The sequence below is a fragment of the Notolepis coatsorum genome, assembly GCF_963971535.1.
Source record: "Notolepis coatsorum genome assembly, chromosome: 10".
NCBI lineage: Eukaryota > Metazoa > Chordata > Actinopteri > Aulopiformes > Paralepididae > Notolepis > Notolepis coatsorum.
Genome location: NC_140174.1, coordinates 82986541 through 83004744, shown reverse-complemented (window position 1 = coordinate 83004744; position 18204 = coordinate 82986541). Strand labels below are relative to the sequence as shown.

Here is an 18204-nt window from a genome sequence, read left to right as displayed (position 1 = left end):
GCGTGCGCCAGATTATCACCCCGGACTCCCGGAGAAGCATGCAGCTGCAGAGCCGCAGAGCCAGCAGCGCTCTCGGGCCGCGCGCTGACGGCCGCGCTGTGAGGGCCGCTCAGCAGCGCCACCCACCCAATGGCTGAATTGCCAATGGCTGAATTGGAGTATTGCACTGTGCGGGCACAGCTGCAAGATCCGCGCGGGGCCAGACTCGAGGGAGTAAATTAACCTACTTTTGCTCACACAATATCTTGAATGAATGCGTTTTATTTATTTCGAACATAAATTGAAAATAAATTATAATAAAAAACAAGTAATAAACAGATTAAAAAACAAACAAGCAGGAGTATAGAATGAAGTGTAAACTTATGTATTCCTACCCCCTTGATTGATTGATTGATTGATTGAACACTTTATTAACAGATTGCAGAATGGGTATAATACAGTACGGCTCAATACACACAATTGTTAAGGGGATGCAGCCCAGAGAAAGACTTTAGTCTTGTTTACATCAGGGTCCCTCATTTTCAATTCATCATATGACATACATGACATACAGATAGACAGTATTCAATATACCTTCACACTCTATTATCTTATGCAACTCATATTCACTCCACAAACTGAAATATACATACATTGTTGAATGAACAGCTTGTTTCTTGAAGTTAGACTCTCCTCTAAATTGTAACCCCCCTCTCTATAACAGCATTTTTGGATGTTACCCGGGAGTGAATTGTTTCGTGCTTTAAACATGATTTGTGCAGTCTTAAATTCAGCCAGGTCCCAGAGTTTCATGGCATGTGATTTAAAAAAGAGTGTGTTTGTGTGTTCCAGATATCCTACCTTATTGATAATCAAATCAAAATCAAATGTATTTGTAAGGCCCGACAACACACGTTCATGTCCCTTCAGGCCCATGTCCCTTCAGGCTATGGATTTGCAGTGTTTTCCAGCTTATACAAAAAATATATATATTATTTTGGAATATTGCAACTATACTACACAAAAACGTGAGTACACAAGTTCAACTCATGCTCAGCCCTATGTTACTCATTAGCACTAAAAGTGATTTTTCTTTATTGTGTACGAAACATGAGAATGTTATCTTTCAAAAGAGACCAGGCTTATGCATGTGTTATAAGCATACAGTATAAAGATAAGCTTTGCAAAAAAAGTATGCAGTCCTCAAGTTAAAAGTATAAAAAAAGAATGGCCGCTTTTCTGGGTGCATGTTTCCAAGTATATGTTAAAACAATAAAGGCATCTTTGAGTAAACTTTTAGTAGAGATTCAAGATTCAAGAGGTTTATTCATCACATACAGTACAGTACACAAGACATAGTGAAATGAAGGTGGCCATGCCCGCTTCGATTGTGCAAAGTATCATTAAGTATCTCGAGGCTGGGGCCAGCATGTCCTCTTTTTTGGAAATCAAAATATGGTCACCCTACCTTAGGGGCGAATTCACAAAGAATGGGTTGTGCAGCGCTAATGGCACCCTTAACTGCGCAAGCTTAGCGTGTGCTATCTGCTCCGTCTTTGCGAGCTATTCACTAAAGATATTGCGCGGATGATATACTAGCGCAGGGGTGGCCAACCCGCGGCTCGCGAGCCGCATGCGGCTCTTTGCCCGTCAATGTGCGGCTCTTCCATCCATAAAAAAATTATAAAAAAAAAATGTATATATATATATATTTTCTTTTTTACTTATTTTTTTTTTACTTTTTTTACTTTTTTTATGTCACTCATTCCATTAGGACGTAGAATAAACATTTAAAAAAAATCAAATGGTCAATTTGCATGTTCTTGGTATCTGAATCTAGGGACATATATGGATCAGTGTCAGAAATAGTGTGTCTGTTACTAGGCTTGAGTAAATTGTAATGAACCAAAGGAGAATATCAATTCTATTTAAAAAAAAAAAGAATTTATCTTTGACTGTGAATAACACCATGCTAAAATTGACCAGACCTGAAAAATCGAAGCAAATAAATAAAGGGAAGATGATTAAACAGAAGGTTTTGTAGATACAGTACTGAATTCTGCCATCTTTTTTATAATGTAGATTTCTCCACCATTTTTCATCGTATTACAACATTGTTTTTTGCAAGACGTTCACAGAAAGGTAGAGAAACTAACTGCGTTCTGTTTTATGGCAATAACGTTCAGGTTTGTGGGAGATAATCCCAAAAAATAAGAGAAATAAAAAAGTAAATCCAGAAGTCAGATGATTGACAGGGGCTGGTGTGAGCTGGGTAGGGTAGTTCTGTATCGTTAGTGGCTTAGCTTGGCATCGCTACTGCACTATCTCGTGTACGTGCACGCGTACTGAATAAACCACAAATGTACCTCTAATACCAGTATTAGTCTGACCACACCCCTCATCAGCTTACCTTCATAAGCAGGTGTGTGGTCACCTGCTCTCCTCCTTCTCGCTTTCACCACAAGGAAGAGGTGCCTCGGTAGATCCCCACACTTGACACCATGATGGAAGAAATTGGATTAGGAACAGCTTGGGAAACAAGGATACGTTGACATCATATCTTTATTTTCTCTCTCACTATTTTCGAGAAAATACGGCGATATTGTCTTCGTACTGGAGTGTCTAGAAGATGATGATCATTCTACAAACCCTCCACCGGTTTTCGTATTGGGAGCACGCCGCTGCATGCTTCTCAACTGCAGTTCCTTGCTGTGTTTGTTGGGGTGAAACCTGTCAGGCCACAGCTGAACTGTCGGACATGCCGCTGTTGTGAGGAGCGGTGCGTTCCAGGTTGGGTGAGTAGTGTTTGCTGGCGGGCTCCACTTGTCTGTTAGTGCTATGGGGGCTACTTGACAAAGTTTATGGAAACCGGCCCCAGGCTAGGGTCCTTTGTTTAGCCGTCTAGGCGACAGAAGGCCTTGGTCTGGCGACCATTATAGTTTTAACTAGTGGGCCGCGACCATTGACACTGGTGATCCCTGTGTGTTCTGGACGAGTGGATTCTCTCTGTCACCGTGTTAAGACCCCATCTTTCATATCCAAATGAGAGTATTCCTTCACGAGGGGATATGTGCATGTAATGTGCGATAGCGGCAGATTCATGTTCAAAGTCAGCTATACAGGCCAGTTGGTACTGTGCTGATTCCGCCGGACGTGTTAATGTCACCGTTGTGAAGCGGTGTTGACGTCTTGTTTTCTCTTTTCTCTTAAAAAGTGAGGAGGGTTCAGAACGGCGGCCTGTCTGGGTGAGTGTTATGTCATTGTTTACATGTTCATAGCTTACGGTTAGCCGGTCGGTGGCCTGGCGCGGGGTAGCTTGGCTTCTCGCGCGCCGCCGGGAGCTCGCTCCTGATCGCGTGCGTCGTAGATCGGCGTCTCGCGAGCGGAAGCAATAGCACCCGAACGGTTGGAGCAGCCGTTAGCTTGATGCTATTCTGTTGAACGTGCTTTGATTTTAACATGTTTTACACTCTTGACCACGACGTCATCCTTGACAGGGGATGTTCGTCGACCCTGCCTGAGCCTAGACGGGGATTGCGTCAACAAAGAGGACTGTAGCGACTGGTGGAGCGGCGACGCTGCCCGGATCGAACAACACGGGACGGCTGTGTTCTACGGTGGCTTGTGACTGCACTTCGCTGATCTGCGTTCCGGGCAGGTACGGGGTTGGCCAGACCTCATAACACGTCTTCTGGTTTTACCTTGCTAAATGTATTGTGAATAACGGTGTTTTTTCCCAAAACGTGTGTTGTTGCAATGCATTTGAGATACGTTGCGGGTTGTGTGTGAGCTGTTTTTGTCACTGGCAGTTAGCTTCTCCGTGCAGGTCGTGATGTATTGATCTGGTTGTTGTGTGAGAAACATCATGGTGTTTATGTGTACCGTGTACTCACTACTAAGGCAACTAACCTATGAAGCTATGCTTGGTGACGAGTGAGTAAAAGAATGTTCTTTCTCAGACTGTAATGACAATGAACAGTGAGTTCACACATTAACAGGTTTTCCTGTTTTAACTGGCCGTATTGAGGGTAAAATAGGAGGATTGTGTTTCCCCCCCCGGTTCCCTGGGGACTTTATCACCTCCTATCAGACATGTTGTGCATTAATTGTGTCTTTTGTGTGGTAGGGATACGATGTAACTCTCAGCTTGATTGCTGAGGTTGTGCTAAATCTGCTGGAGAAACTTATTTCCTAAAGGGAAATTGGTTTGGTTGCTGTCATGTGTGCTTAGCAAGGCCTGTGGTCGATACTAATCAAGAATGATGTATTCTCTCATTGTGAAAAAAACGGCGTTCCTCTGTTGAGTGTTTTTTTGCCATTTTTTGTAGGTGATGATGGGTTGTGTGTGTCATGTGACCTACAACTGGGTTGTACTGACCACAGAAGCACATGTGTATGTTGGACCGGGGTTCTTAGAGCCCTCTCTATTCTGTGTTTTTCCTTAGTAAAAATCAGATAGCAGGTTAGCTCGTGCGCTGTGTGGAGCTGTGAAACGCTTCATAGAGCTGACTATGACTGTGTCATATTCTCTTTTTGTCGTTACGTCGTATCATGGGTGTGGGGTCGTAAAGGGGTGAACTGGTAACCTTTCCTCTCCCCATTGTTCTGTCGGTCAGGGGTACACCCCCTGTCCTTCAAGGTTCCCGTCACGTGGCGGTTCGGCACGTTACGGGGGGGGGGGGAGGGAGTTCCTGGTCCCACGGCCTGGTATATTGGGCGTGTGCACCGCAGGAATTCCCCCGCCATAGAGTACGTCACCGTGCGCGTCTCTGTTGGTAGGACTTCCGTGTGCTGTTCAGGTCCATGTGATGGATCTGTTTTCAGGGGGGGTGGTCAGGGCTCCTCCTCACCAAGCGCCTACTCAGGCCTTCTGTGAGTTCGGACTCCTTCTTCCATGTGAGGAAGCCTCCATCAGAGTACAGAGCCTTCCTCCTCAGATTGTCAAAGTGAGTGGACCCTCTAGAAGGGTCCTTTTCTATTGTATGTATATTCGATTCAATTCGTTTATTGAGTGTGTATGGGTTCGGTGTCTCTTCCCCGGAGGCCCTAAAACCAGTTTTTTACATGGCTCAAGGTGCAATATATTCTTTTCAATCTGTACAGCTCGCGTGGGAAGTCTCTCTGGGGATCCCCGTCTCTTTCCTATGGGAGGGTGGTGGGATGTAAAAATGTGAACATTTTTTACCCCGGCTGTGTAGACTGGGATACATACTGTTGATGCTTCCTTCTTTCTATTCCAGAAGTGTTGGAGTTAGGGAGTGTCACACCCCTCTTGTCGTTCCCCTGGGCGCCTTGGGGATTCAATGACAGGTCTAAATAGCCTGTTCATTGATGGGGGTGTGTCCCGACGCACGTATAGTGCTAGCTCGCTGTAAACAGGCGATTGACTGGCACGCCTTAGTTGCTTGTGGTTGAAACAGCGTTTTTATAAAGCAACTGAGATGGGGGTTTTTCCTCTTCCGGCGACCACATCCCATGACCTGGGTGGGTTGTCGACGGATTCTCGTTCATGTCTGGGGGATGATGACGGGATGGATCTGAACATATGTAGTGGGGTCTCACGCCCTTGGGGTGGGCCACCAGGCGCGGTTCGTCCCGACGTCTGGGTGGCGCCTTCTTTTCATGTTAAGATCAACACGCATATCTGCCCTTCTCCTGGAGTAGGCATGTCGGCGTGGTTAGGGCACGGGACTGGTTCTGGTCACGCTGGTCCAGATCAGTTGAACCCGTTGTCCGCCGGGGATGCAGATCTGCTGTTCTGGTACCCTGAGGGACTTGGGCTTTTTTTCAGGGGGAAAAATGCCAGGTCGGTCTGGGTGTCACAGGGTTAAGCGCTATGGAGACCCTGGTTGGGTATGTTTTTACTCAGCACTGTCGTCATGGCTTACAGCCATGCCATTCTGTATGCGCTCGATCTCGTCGGATCTCGGCCGCTACACAGGTTGGTCCTGGTTAGTACTTGGTTGGGAGACCGCCGGGGAATACCAGGTACGGTGTGCTTAGGGGCTGGTTCTCCATTATTTTTCGCTCCTCTCTCACGCATGGCGAAGAGGGGCCTGTGGGGGTGGTTTTTTGACCTCCTCTGGTGACCCTGTGCTTCCCGTACCGCCAGGCCCGGTCCGAAGTGATGTTTGCAACCCGTAGGCCTGGGTTAACCCTTTTTGGAAACTGAAACACTTGTACTGCGGTATAGCCGGTGTATACCCGCAGGTGTGTTTTGGAGTTTTTTCTTGAGGGGTTATAGGAACAACCACCGCATTGGGTAACACCGAGGTGGTTGATTCCCTGGTGTGTTGGAGCAGTGTCAACTCCCGGGTTCACCGTTTGAGGGTGCCCCTGCACGTTCATGACGTCTGCCAATCGTGTCAGCCTTCTCTGCCTCGACCCCTCTGGGTGGGGGTTGTTAAATGGAGGCTTGGTCATGCAACACCGCCAGCTTACGCTCCTTCCGCCGGGGCGGCTGTGTTCAGCTGTCCCCTCTGGCGCCTGTCTCGTCCGCAGTCTCCAGGCTAGGGTTAACAGCCTGTTGCCTGGTTTTTCCCCGGTGCGCTGCCTGCTTCCGTTGGTTAACCTTTTTTGTGTGCTTACGGCCATGCTGACTGCCTATTCTGCAGGGTCAGTGTGCCAGGCGGTGTACTATTGGGGGGACGGGGCCCGCTCGGCTTACGGCCATACCGACCTGAACACGCCCGGTCTCGTCCGATCTCGGAAGCTGGGCAGGTTCTGGCCTGGTTGGTTCCGCCTGGGAATGCCAGGTGCAGTAACTGAGGGGCCTTTGTCCGAATACGCTGGCGATGTGGGGGGCGGGGCACTACGTGCCCACCTGGTGGGGTCTTGATGCTGGCATCATGGACTTCTCCGGGCCCCCATTCCAGGGAGTCCAGTCCTTTTGGTGGGTCTGGGTCTTCCTTCGTGCTCCGCTGCTACGGCCTTGCCACGGGGTTGGGTTTGCCCTTGACCCCGTGATTCTGGGGGCAGTAACGAGGTTGTTCCTCCGTTCGTTCCCGGGTGGCATGCGGGTTGTGCGTGTGTGTAGTCGTGGGGTCAAGCCACGGTCTGCTCACCCTGTGCGTTGAGTTGCTTGAGTGCCTCTTCGCACGGTCGGGTCCGTCGCCCTCCCGTGACGTCCCTAATAGGGGGGCTACCCTCCATTAGGGGGGGTCGGGGGGGCTCGGCCCTCCCTGTTCTGATGGTTTTGGGGGGCTGTCAGCGGGGTGTATTTGTCAGCCAAGTGGCTCCGCTTGGCCTCCCTTGTGCAGTAGCGATGCCAAGCTAAGCCACTAACGATACAGAACGTTAGGTTATGACTATAACCAAGTTCTGTTAGTTAGGGGCGATGCTTGGCATCGGACGCCGCTGCAGCCCTTGTCCTCACCTTGTGGTGAAAGCTTGGGAAGGAGGAGAGCAGGTGACCACACACCTGCTTATGAAGGTAAGCTGATGAGGGGTGTGGTCAGACTAATACTGGTATTAGAGGTACATTTGTGGTTTATTCAGTACGCGTGCACGTACGCGAGATAGTGCAGTAGCGATGCCAAGCATCGCCCCTAACTAACAGAACTTGGTTATAGTCATAACCTAACGTTTTAGACTACACTCACTTTTGGCTGTGCCACTTCCTCCTGTCAATATGCGCCGGTTTCCAACTCAATGCCCTTAGATTTCTATAATCTTATATTTCACTAATAACAGTTAAAATAATTGGTAAACAAACGTAATGCTGAAAATATACACTTTTACTGTATATCTCGGGCTTAAGAGGTTAACCCTGTGAGGCCCAAATTAAAAAGACATTAGCAACTTCAGAGGCCAGAGGGTGGGACATATAAACACATTTACTATCAAATAGCATTGTGAGGCTGAACAACAGGACCACTTGACTATACATGTGCTTAACATTTTTTAAATAAACATTCTTTTTTTAAATGGCTAAAAGTGTTTTTGTAATTTTGCAACCGTGGGTCTTACTGGGTACTTTTTACCCTGTGAGGCCCAAATAAAAAAGACATTAGCAACTTCAGAGGCCAGAGAGGGTGAGACCTATAAACACATGAAGGGTGCCGTGACGGTTGAGAAACGCTGGTATATGGTGTGGCTCTTTGTCGTACCACAGTCATTTTTGTGGCTCTTAGTCTCTGACTGGTTGGCCACCCCTGTACTAGCGCAAACACGCCCATAGGTGTGCAATTTGCTCCTGATATCTGTCAGCGCAGTTAGCTCGCGGAGCAGTTTGCACCCGGCAGCGCTGTTGGCAGATATCAGGAAGGGGAAAAAATAAACCCGAAATGAGGGAGAGGGAAGCTCTTTGTTTATTTCTTATTGTATTTTGTTTATTTCGTAATGTATAGAGCTTGCTTAATTAGTTTTTTCATGACACATTGCATCCTTTGTTTGTGTTTGTGTTCTGTATTATAGCTGTTGAGACACGGTGTGGCTCATTTTGACAAACATTACTTGTAGTCCAGCATGGGAATAATAGTTTGTTTACACACGCTGTAGTTTGTAGTTTATTACAATATTTCCAAGATAATAGTATTTTTTCATAGATCGCGAGATAAAACGCGGTATGTGCAATAAGCCCAAACCGTTCTGGCTGATCCCCTGAAACCCTGAATACTCCCAAATCAAAGGTATATGATATGTATATATATACCATCACAAAATCATCAAGGGGGGGGGGGAGTCGTTTGAACTCAAGTCGAACTATGATCGCGTTTGCCGAGCATGTTTTTTGTCCGGTGAAACACAGAACTGTGATAGTTAGAAAAACACGTTTCAGATTCGGTAAAATAGACATAGAATGTACCGTACCTTACCTTAGCCAGAAAGTATTCCAAGAAGAAGAATTCCAAGTGATCGCATCGCGATTACCATTGTATATGTCTATACACGTTTCGATGGTAAAATACGCTTAGGCGACGGAATTTCTAGGCGATCAATGTGAATCTATGTCCCTGCAGGAGGAGTGGCCACTGAAGCAGAAATTAAAGTTAGAGTGTGATTCAACCCAAGCCATCGCAGTTCAGACACGGACGATACCGCCACCTGGTGATAGTTGATCGGCATTGCAGTTCTAATGTGTGGGGATGGTCGAAAATGATGCAGATCGCTCTAGGCAAGTCTGTAGAGCGGGGATCAAAGTAAAAAGATCAAACAATCCAAAAACTAGGGATGCACCGATCCGATATTGGTATCGGTATCGGCCGCTGATATTAGCTGGATCGGTTATTGGTAAAAAATATATATATCGGATTGATTTTTATAATAAATAAAATAAGAAATAACCATTCAGTACATTTATATCTGTGTTAATTTGTTACATTTAGTTTCACTAAGTTAGGAAAGTAATGTTTTAAATCAAGCCTGATGTTGCCTTGCACAAAAGAATGATCACAGTCTCTTCCACACAGTGACAGTGAGGCATACAGTTTATTAATTGAATGAAGTTTATTTTCTGTCTTTGTTTACAACAAATCAAAAACACACTTGTGATCCATTACAATTCTTAAAAACAAAATAATCTCGGGTTTTAATCCATATTTCTTTTATTAGCGATATCCATTCATTTTTCATCCATCTAGCCTGACGTTATCATTGGGAATGGGTCTGAGCTCACAAAGGGCAAATACCGCCGCCTATCGTCTCCCGGATGGTATTGCACATCATTGGATTGGATTGGCTGGGACTGTGCATCAAAAAAATAAGTCCGTCCAGGTTTTATTTCTCGGGCATGCAGTATTGTTATAACAGATGGACTGAGGACACTCAGAGCAGCGTGGATTATGTGTTTTGGATATATAACGTTGGATCAATAAACACGATCAATATGCGGCTACGTGGTGCAGTGGGCAAGGTGCTCACCACGAATACTGGAGACTGGGCTCGAACAGGTACGCCTCCCTGTTCGAGCCCAGCGCTCCACATTGCTTTCAGTTTAGCTGGTCGTCCGCACTAATACACATTGGCAGTATTAGGGGGAGGGAAACTGATGGGTGGGGATCGGGCGTTGTGGACAGCGACTCCTACAGGTCGGTTGGTGCGCCTGCGCAGTAGAATCAGGAAGCGACGGGGCGGGGCCCCTCCAAAGCCCAGACCCCTGACGCTGAAAGATCGCACCGCGCAGGTGAAAAGATGCGACTGCTGTTACCTCGAGTATCGGAGGGGACTCGTGCTATGTATGACTTAGTCCACATTGCAGCCGGCTTGTGGGAGGCATGAAACAGCGTTCAAAGACAGGGGAGGGTTGAATTGGATGATACGAAAATTGGGATGGGAAAAAAATTGAAAATGGGAGAAAAAGTGGATTAAAAAAAAATAAAATGCGATCAATATTTGGAATGGCAATCAGGAATTGGATTAATCTTTTTGCATGACATCAGATGTGAGGTAAGGCCTTTATGTTACGAATCTTGGGGTAATCAGATGTTCCTATCACCACCATCGGAGCGCGTGTGTGTGTGAGGTTTGCGCCGACCAAAGTACGGAGAAGCGATTTTTCAGACCCGCTTCTCTTCGTGCATGAGGACACATACTATCGATAATCGTTTACTTGAAAACTATTCATAAATCAAGCGACAAATGGCACGATTTTTAAGGAAATACATTCATGCTCGATTTGCTGGAGTGTATTGAGATGAGACAGAACGCCCTAGAAATATATTGATATTCATCACGGTATAAAATGGAAATGTATGAAAAAATTATCTGTTTTGTGCATGTTGACTGGAAGCAACTCATTGACGATCACTGTGTTATTTAGATCTATTGCTATTATATTTGATATGTTTTAAGCACTCGCAAATAAGTCCTATTCTCCATTGGATAAAGCGTTGGCCCGAAGGGCCATCAGCAGAGGGCGCTGTTGGCCCTGAATGAGTTAAAGGTCCCATATTTTGCTATATTTTTCACAATTTTTACACAATTGTACACAATTCCTGGGAGTCTATGGAACACATCTGTACATTTTTTTTAGGGCTCTCAGTTTATCGCGTTAATTAGATTAATTAATTACACAGCAAATTATCGCGTTAAAAACACAAAATTAATAAATAAATAAAATAGAGATTTTACACTTTTTTTTTAAATGTTTTATCTCATTCATTCCATAAGAACGTAGAATAAACATTTACAAACGTCACAAAGCGGCCGACCCGGGTTCGATTCCCGGACCCGGCGTCCTTTGCCGAATGTCTTCCCCCCGCTCTGTCTCCCGTTCTTCCTCTCTCTCTCTCTACCGGACTGCCCGGTAGAACAAACAAATAAAAATCTACCAAAAACATAATTAAATTAAATAATAATAATTGTAATGAACCAAATGAGAATATCAATTCAATTATTATTATAATTTTTTGTCTGTGAATAACACCATGCTAAAATTGACCAGACCTGAAAAATCTAAGCAAATAAATAAAGGGAAGATGATTAAACAGAAGGTTTTGTAGATACAGTACTGAATTCTGCCATCCATTCCAGACACATGCAATTTGAAATATGGCCTAAAATGGTTATGCGATTAAAATGCGATTAATTAGATTAACACTTTCTTTGCCACATCCTTATACCATCCTCTGCCAGCTCTATTTGTCTATGGAGAAGTTCCCCTTCTTTGCAGGGCTATAACTTTTTAAATTGTATTGCTAAATTGACATTACTATGGCCCATTCAACGTCGATTATCTATCGTTCAGGATGTAGGAACGTTATACTTTTTCATTCACATATTCATACTAAAATACGGTCTAAAGTATAAATGTTTTTATCGTTTTCTGCAGCATTCTGCAGAATGTGATTTATAGCCCTAAATGCTTTATATTGATGATCAAATACAGTTTGATAGCGATCGGCGCCAGATAAAAAATGTCAAATGGACGTGCTTCTAGAAGTTACTACTTATCATCTGATGTTGACCGGATGGGGGGGGGGGGGTCGTTTATAATTCCGTGGCCAACGTTAGATGATTCATGTAGTGTGGGTGATATGATCATTAGAGCAGTTTGTATCGAACACAGTAAAAATAAACGCTGAAACTTACCCCAGTCTCATCGGGCCGTTGGGCGATGAGCGTGGAGCAAAAAGATTCCTATTATGGGATGTTGAAATATGCGATCCATCTCCAGGTTGTATAATAGTATATACGTCCAAATCATGTTGTTTATCGAGTTATTGGTATCGGATCGCTATCCATTGTGTCGAGCTCGAGTCCCGGGACCTATAGCGAGTGGTCGGACCGAATTTGGATGAGCACCAGTTTCCGTTTCCGGTTTGGGCGATCCGCCGATCGGCCACCAGATGGCGCTCTTGAACCGTTGGAGAGTTGAGAGGGGATCAACAGTAGATCTCAAGTCTCCGCGGGAGAAATATGATTGCGATTACAGATTTTTTAAATATTGATCTCAATGACGTGTTACGGCGTCATTGGCAGATTAAGCTTGGCGGGGAATGACGAGTTACGGCGTCCTTGGCGATTAAAGTGTTAAGAGAGAGAGAGAGAGAGAGAGAGAGAGAGAGAGAGCTCTCATACACGTGAGGCGCGAGACTTGGAGCGCACTGCTTTCTGAATGATATCGGGCAGTGGCAGTTTTTGGACTACACGCTGTTGTTCAGGACTCATGCCGTGCGTGAGAGAGTTCGCGGCGAGAGTCTCTCCCTCTCTCTCTCTCTCAATGCAGTGCGCTCCGAGACTTGCACCGCGTGTGTATGAGCCTCTCTCCCTCTCTCTCTCTAGGAACACTGTCGAACTCTTTTGAGGAAGTGCTGACTGACAGGGAAACCGCTTCCGCATTATTTCCACTCGCTTGGTTTTGCTCATACTTACTCAACGTTACACTAACTCCTCCAATCACAGTTAAGAATTCTTACACGTCACAGATCCACGTAAATTCAGAATGGCTTGGTTTAGTGGGGGAGATTCTTGTCTCAGCTGAACTGGAGGAATGGGACTTGGTAGAAATTTCACATCTAGTCAGTGTTGGTACAACCCCACATTGCTAGAAAACAATGCAAACCACTGGAAAAGGCCATTTATAAGATAGGGGCCCTTTAATTCTTAACACATTGACTGCCGTTCACGTAGATCTACGTTTCTGTCGCCCGATCGCTGAGTGCCGGAAACGTAGATCTACGTTTCTGTCACGGTATTTCTTTTATTATTTCATAATTCAGCGGGGCACCTTGTGCATACTGTTCTGAGTGTGTCTGAGCTGGCAGACGGTATTATACCGCCCTCTAACGCCTTCCGGCATTATTGCACCCCGTTATAAACGGGTTAGTTTATTTTCTCTACTGAGCTGCGGCATGGGGGCAGGTCCTAAACACTCTGGGTTATTGTCGGATTTATCTTTGTTTTTGTTACATGTTTTATTATTGCCTGCATCTCGGCATCATTGAAAATGAGGGTGCAGTTCAGATAATTAAATAAAGGTTGAATGAATAATAAGTGTTTTAAAGTGCCCCCCCCCCCCCTCTTTGTGGATTCAAATTAAGCTGTGTGTGTGTGTGTGTGTGTGTGTGTGTGTGTGTGTGTGTGTGTGTGTGTGGGTGTGGGGGTGGGTGGGTGGGTGGACTGGTAGCAGGGTCTGGGGTGTCCTTCTCAGATGTGACCCGGGAGGCTCCAGCTCCTCAGCTCGCAGTCACTCCTCACTCTGGAGCTCAGGAGGTACTTCATCTTTTTTCTGTCTCCACCGCTCTTCTCTTTCTTACCCTTTTTCTCTTTTGTCTTTTCCAGAGATAAAGTAATTGTAATTAACATAAATGTAAATAAAGCCATCATATTTGATTGCAAAACTCAGTCTGCAAAAGTGGTCAGTTGTGAAAATGTTGTCTTTCAATTGATTGACTATAACTGTTAGCTTTTATAGTAAACATGTTCTTAAACATTCAAACTGATCATATGAAAAAAAAAAAAAAAAAAATTGTTTTGCTTTTATGAAACTTTCCCGTGGCCTAAATGAGGATGTAAGTGCTGGGCACGGCCACATATAGCGAGAGCCAAAATTCCATATCCCCATGCATGATCCCCTGCAATGAGGGAGTTGTTTTTAAAACAATAGAAAGGGGCTCAATTGAGGCGGTTAGGTGGTCGAGCGGAGATTGCGCTCGTCACCAGCCCCGGAGCTGAGTTGGATTTGCCTGTTCGAATCCAGCTCACAGCTCCGGGGTTGTCACCAGCTTGGCTGGCCGTCTGCACTGATACGATTGGCTGTATCAGAGGGTGGGAGAAGCTGGCGGGGTGGGTCCGGGTCGTTGTAAACAGCGACTCCTACAGTTCGGTCGGGGCGCCTGCTAAGCGCGGATTGGACGTGAGGGGGATAGTGTGGTCCTCCCACACGCTACGCCCTCTCAATGAGAATCCGCGCTGCCAGGTGAAAAGAAGCGGTGATTGGCTGGACGTGTGTCGGAGGAAGCACGTGGTAGCCTCCACTCTCCCATATGATCTGACTGTGGGGGGTAAAGCGCAGCGACCAGGAAGGGACTCGGAATTGGCATACGACTAACATTGGGATGGGAGAAAATCGGCGGAAAATGGAGGGGAAAAAAGACCAATAAAAAAAAAAAAAAAAAAGAAAGGGGCTCAATTGCAAACAAACACAAGAGGAGATAAAGGGCAGCCTTGGATAGTGCCACGTGTCAAGGGGAAGTAAGCAGATCTAAAATTATTGGTACAGAGGTGAGGCATATAATAAATGGATCCAGGAAATACATTTGTCACCAAATCCAAATATCCTCATAACTAAAAATAGGTAGTTCAACTATATTCTATCAAATGCTTTTTCATGCATTGAGTACAACAGCAGCTTTTGGGGCATTCGATGGTGATGTGGAATAGACAATATTTAAACATTTCCTCGTATTTATAAAAAAAATAAAATAAAAGCGAGTGGTGCCTCTGAATAAATCCAGTCTTTTCTTCAGCAATAACATGAATGAATGAACATTACATTTATATAGTGCTTTTCTACACACTCAAAGTGCTCCCCACAATGTAGGGTGGAAATTGCCAATTCACCACCACTGGTAGCACCCAACCTTGGGCTACACAGGCTCAATGGCTGTCATACACTGGCACCAGGCACACATCACACTACACAATGGCTGAACGGCTCAGGAGACAGGGATTGGTGTCAATTAAGGAGGGATGGATGATTAGGTGGCCTTGATGTCAGAGACCTGATTGGGAATTTGACCAGGATCGTCAGGGAACCCCCTACACTTTGCGATAGGCGCTCTCGGTTCTTTAACCGGCTGTCGTGTGGCAGTGAAAGGGTTAACCTTCTGTGAATTGTCGCAGTGAAAGGGTTAACCGTTTTGGTAGTGCGGCAGTGAAAGGGTTAATGACGGAATTCAGGACCTCGGTTTAACGTCTCATCCGAAGGACGGCACTTGCAGCTGTAATGGGGGCATTGTTACTGACAAGTCCAGAGGACAGAGTGCTCCCTGCTGGCACAACATCACCACTTTGCGACAACAGACTTGACTGGGGCTCGGGAACGGTGATCTTCCGATCATGAGTCCGGAGCTCTACTCATGTAGCCACGCTGCTGGACATCAAGTAGAACCTTCTCTAAGCGGCCAGAGAGGGTCTTGGCTAGAAGTTTACTATCCACACATAGAGGGGAGATAGGTCTATATGATGAGCAGTCTATCGGGTCTTTCCCTTTTTTAAGTATAAGGTTGTAGCCTGTGTAAGTGTGGGAGGTAGGGAGCCCTTTGCCAAAGAGTTGTAATTTTTTTCTCTTCTGTATTGTGTCTGTTACAGTAGTTTTAGACAAGAGAATAAACGTTTTTGATAATCTGTTAAACACAACTTCTCTCTTGCTCTGTTTTCCATCCTCTTTTAAACCTAATCTGATTGTATGTGGGTTTACACATACTGTATACCTGTCATGCCTGTGACATTTGAGTGTGTGCATGGTTGTACTTGTGTTTTTGACTGTTCTCTACGTGAGTGTCTTTGACTGTGTTCTATGTGTGAGTGTCTTTGACTGTTCTAATTTTTTTCTCCAGATATCCCAGCGGATGCTCAAGCTCTATGCCAGATTTGAAGAGAAGATTCTACAGCAGTCGCAGCCTTCATAATTCTTCACAGTTCCTTCCACCAATCATTCCTGTTGGAGGAGCTCTCTCTGAATAATAGGAAATGGAAAGAATTCTACAAAAAGAATAGTTCAAATCTATCATTATTTTTTTTTATTATTTCTTTAACTTTATTTTTTAGCGTTTATCGCTTTTCTGGTCAAACATGACCGACAGAAACAGGTTGAAATGGGATGTAGAGCAGGGGAAGACATTCTGAGAAATTACGGCGGGTCCGGGAATCGAACTCGTGTCCCCCAGATCCATGACGAGCGCGGTTTTCCCCGACGCAGAAATAGCGCCGAGATATGCGGTGAGCTACGGGAGCTCCCCGCAAATCTATCATTCTTTATTCGTTATGGACAGAGCTGTCCCTTTTGGGTCATTCCAATTTAGGACAATTTAAGAAAGGACCAGACAGAACTAAGGTGGAAAAGGTGATTGTCAAAATCTAAATATTAGGATAACAGTAGATGATGTGAAATTGCCTCTCAGGATATACTTTACCCTATGATTAAATGCTGAGGTTCATTATTACAGTAGTATCCAGTTTAACGCCAGTTTAACGCAAAGTGTAACGCACACCTTGATGTCACAAGACGTTAATGCCCCAAAGCACCAACTGTAGTAAAACGGACAAGACACTAGAGGGGAGCAGAGAGCAGTAGACCTATTTCATAGTAGTGATCGCTCAACCCGATTCCTTGGTCATTGCAATTGACACAATGGCCAGAGCTGCCAACTCTCACGCATTGAGCATGAGACTCAAATAACCCTTTGCACACGCTCTCCTGTAAATAACCCTCTTCACACGCTCTCCTGTAAATAACACTCTTCACACGCTCTCCTGTAAATAACCCTCTTCACACGCTCTGCTGCTAATAACCCTCTTCACACACTCTACTGCAAATAACCCTCTTCACACGCTCTGCTGCTAATAACCCTCTTCACACACTCTACTGCAAATAACCCTCTTCACACGCTCTGCTGCTAATAACCCTCTTCACACACTCTACTGCAAATAACCCTCTTCACACGCTCTGCTGCTAATAACCCTCTTCACAAGCTCTACTGCAAATAACCCTCTTCACACGCTCTGCTGCTAATAACCCTCTTCACACGCTCTGCTGCTAATAACCCTCTTCACACGCTCTACTGCAAATAACCCTCTTCACACGCTCTACTGCAAATAACCCTCTTCACACGCTCTCCTGCAGATAACCCTCTTTGCACGCTCTGCTGCAAATAACCCTCTTCACACGCTCTCCTGCAAATAACCCTCTTCACACGCTCTCCTGCAGATAACCCTCTTTGCACGCTCTGCTGCAAATAACCCTCTTCACACGCTCTACTGCAAATAACCCTCTTCACATGCTCTGCTGCTAATAACCCTCTTCACACGCTCTGCTGCTAATAACACTCTTCACACGCTCTGCTGCTAATAACCCTCTTCACACGCTCTGCTGCTAATAACCCTCTTCACACACTCTGCTGCTAATAACCCTCTTCACACGCTCTGCTGCTAATAACCCTCTTCACACGCTCTGCTGCTAATAACCCTCTTCACACGCTCTCCTGCAAATAACCCTCTTCACACGCTCTGCTGCTAATAACCCTCTTCACACGCTCTGCTGCTAATAACCCTCTTCACACGCTCTGCTGCTAATAACCCTCTTCACACGCTCTACTGCTAATAACCCTCTTCACACGCTCTGCTGCTAATAACCCTCTTCACACGCTCTGCTGCAAATAACGCTCTTCACACTCTGCTGCTAATAACCCTCTTCACACGCTCTGCTGCAAATAACCCTCTTCACACTCTGCTGCTAATAACCCTCTTCACACTCTGCTACTAATAACCCTCTTCACACTCTGCTGCTAATAACCCTCTTCACACACTCTGCTGCTAATAACCCTCTTCACACGCTCTGCTGCTAATAACCCTCTTCACACTCTGCTGCTAATAACCCTCTTCACACGCTCTGCTGCAAATAACGCTCTTCACACTCTGCTGCTAATAACCCTCTTCACACTCTGCTGCTAATAACCCTATTCACACTCTGCTGCTAATAACCCTCTTCACACTCTGCTGCTAATAACCCTCTTCACACACTCTCCTGTAAATAACCCTCTTCACACGCTCTGCTGCTAAATG

The 18204-nt window shown here is 45.5% G+C and overlaps 1 protein-coding gene across 1 annotated transcript in view; it reads left to right on the top strand.

Annotated features, from left to right (window-relative positions):
- The window catches only part of xylb (xylulokinase homolog (H. influenzae)), a 67540-nt gene extending 51410 nt beyond the window's left edge, over positions 1-16130 (top strand). Inside the window, exons 18-19 of the mRNA XM_084323870.1 lie at positions 13547-13632; positions 15981-16130. Of these exons, the coding sequence (XP_084179996.1) occupies positions 13547-13632; positions 15981-16052 (158 nt within the window). The 3' untranslated portion in view covers positions 16053-16130. The remainder of the gene's footprint in view (positions 1-13546; positions 13633-15980) is intronic.
- Positions 16131-18204: the final 2074 nt, after the last annotated feature.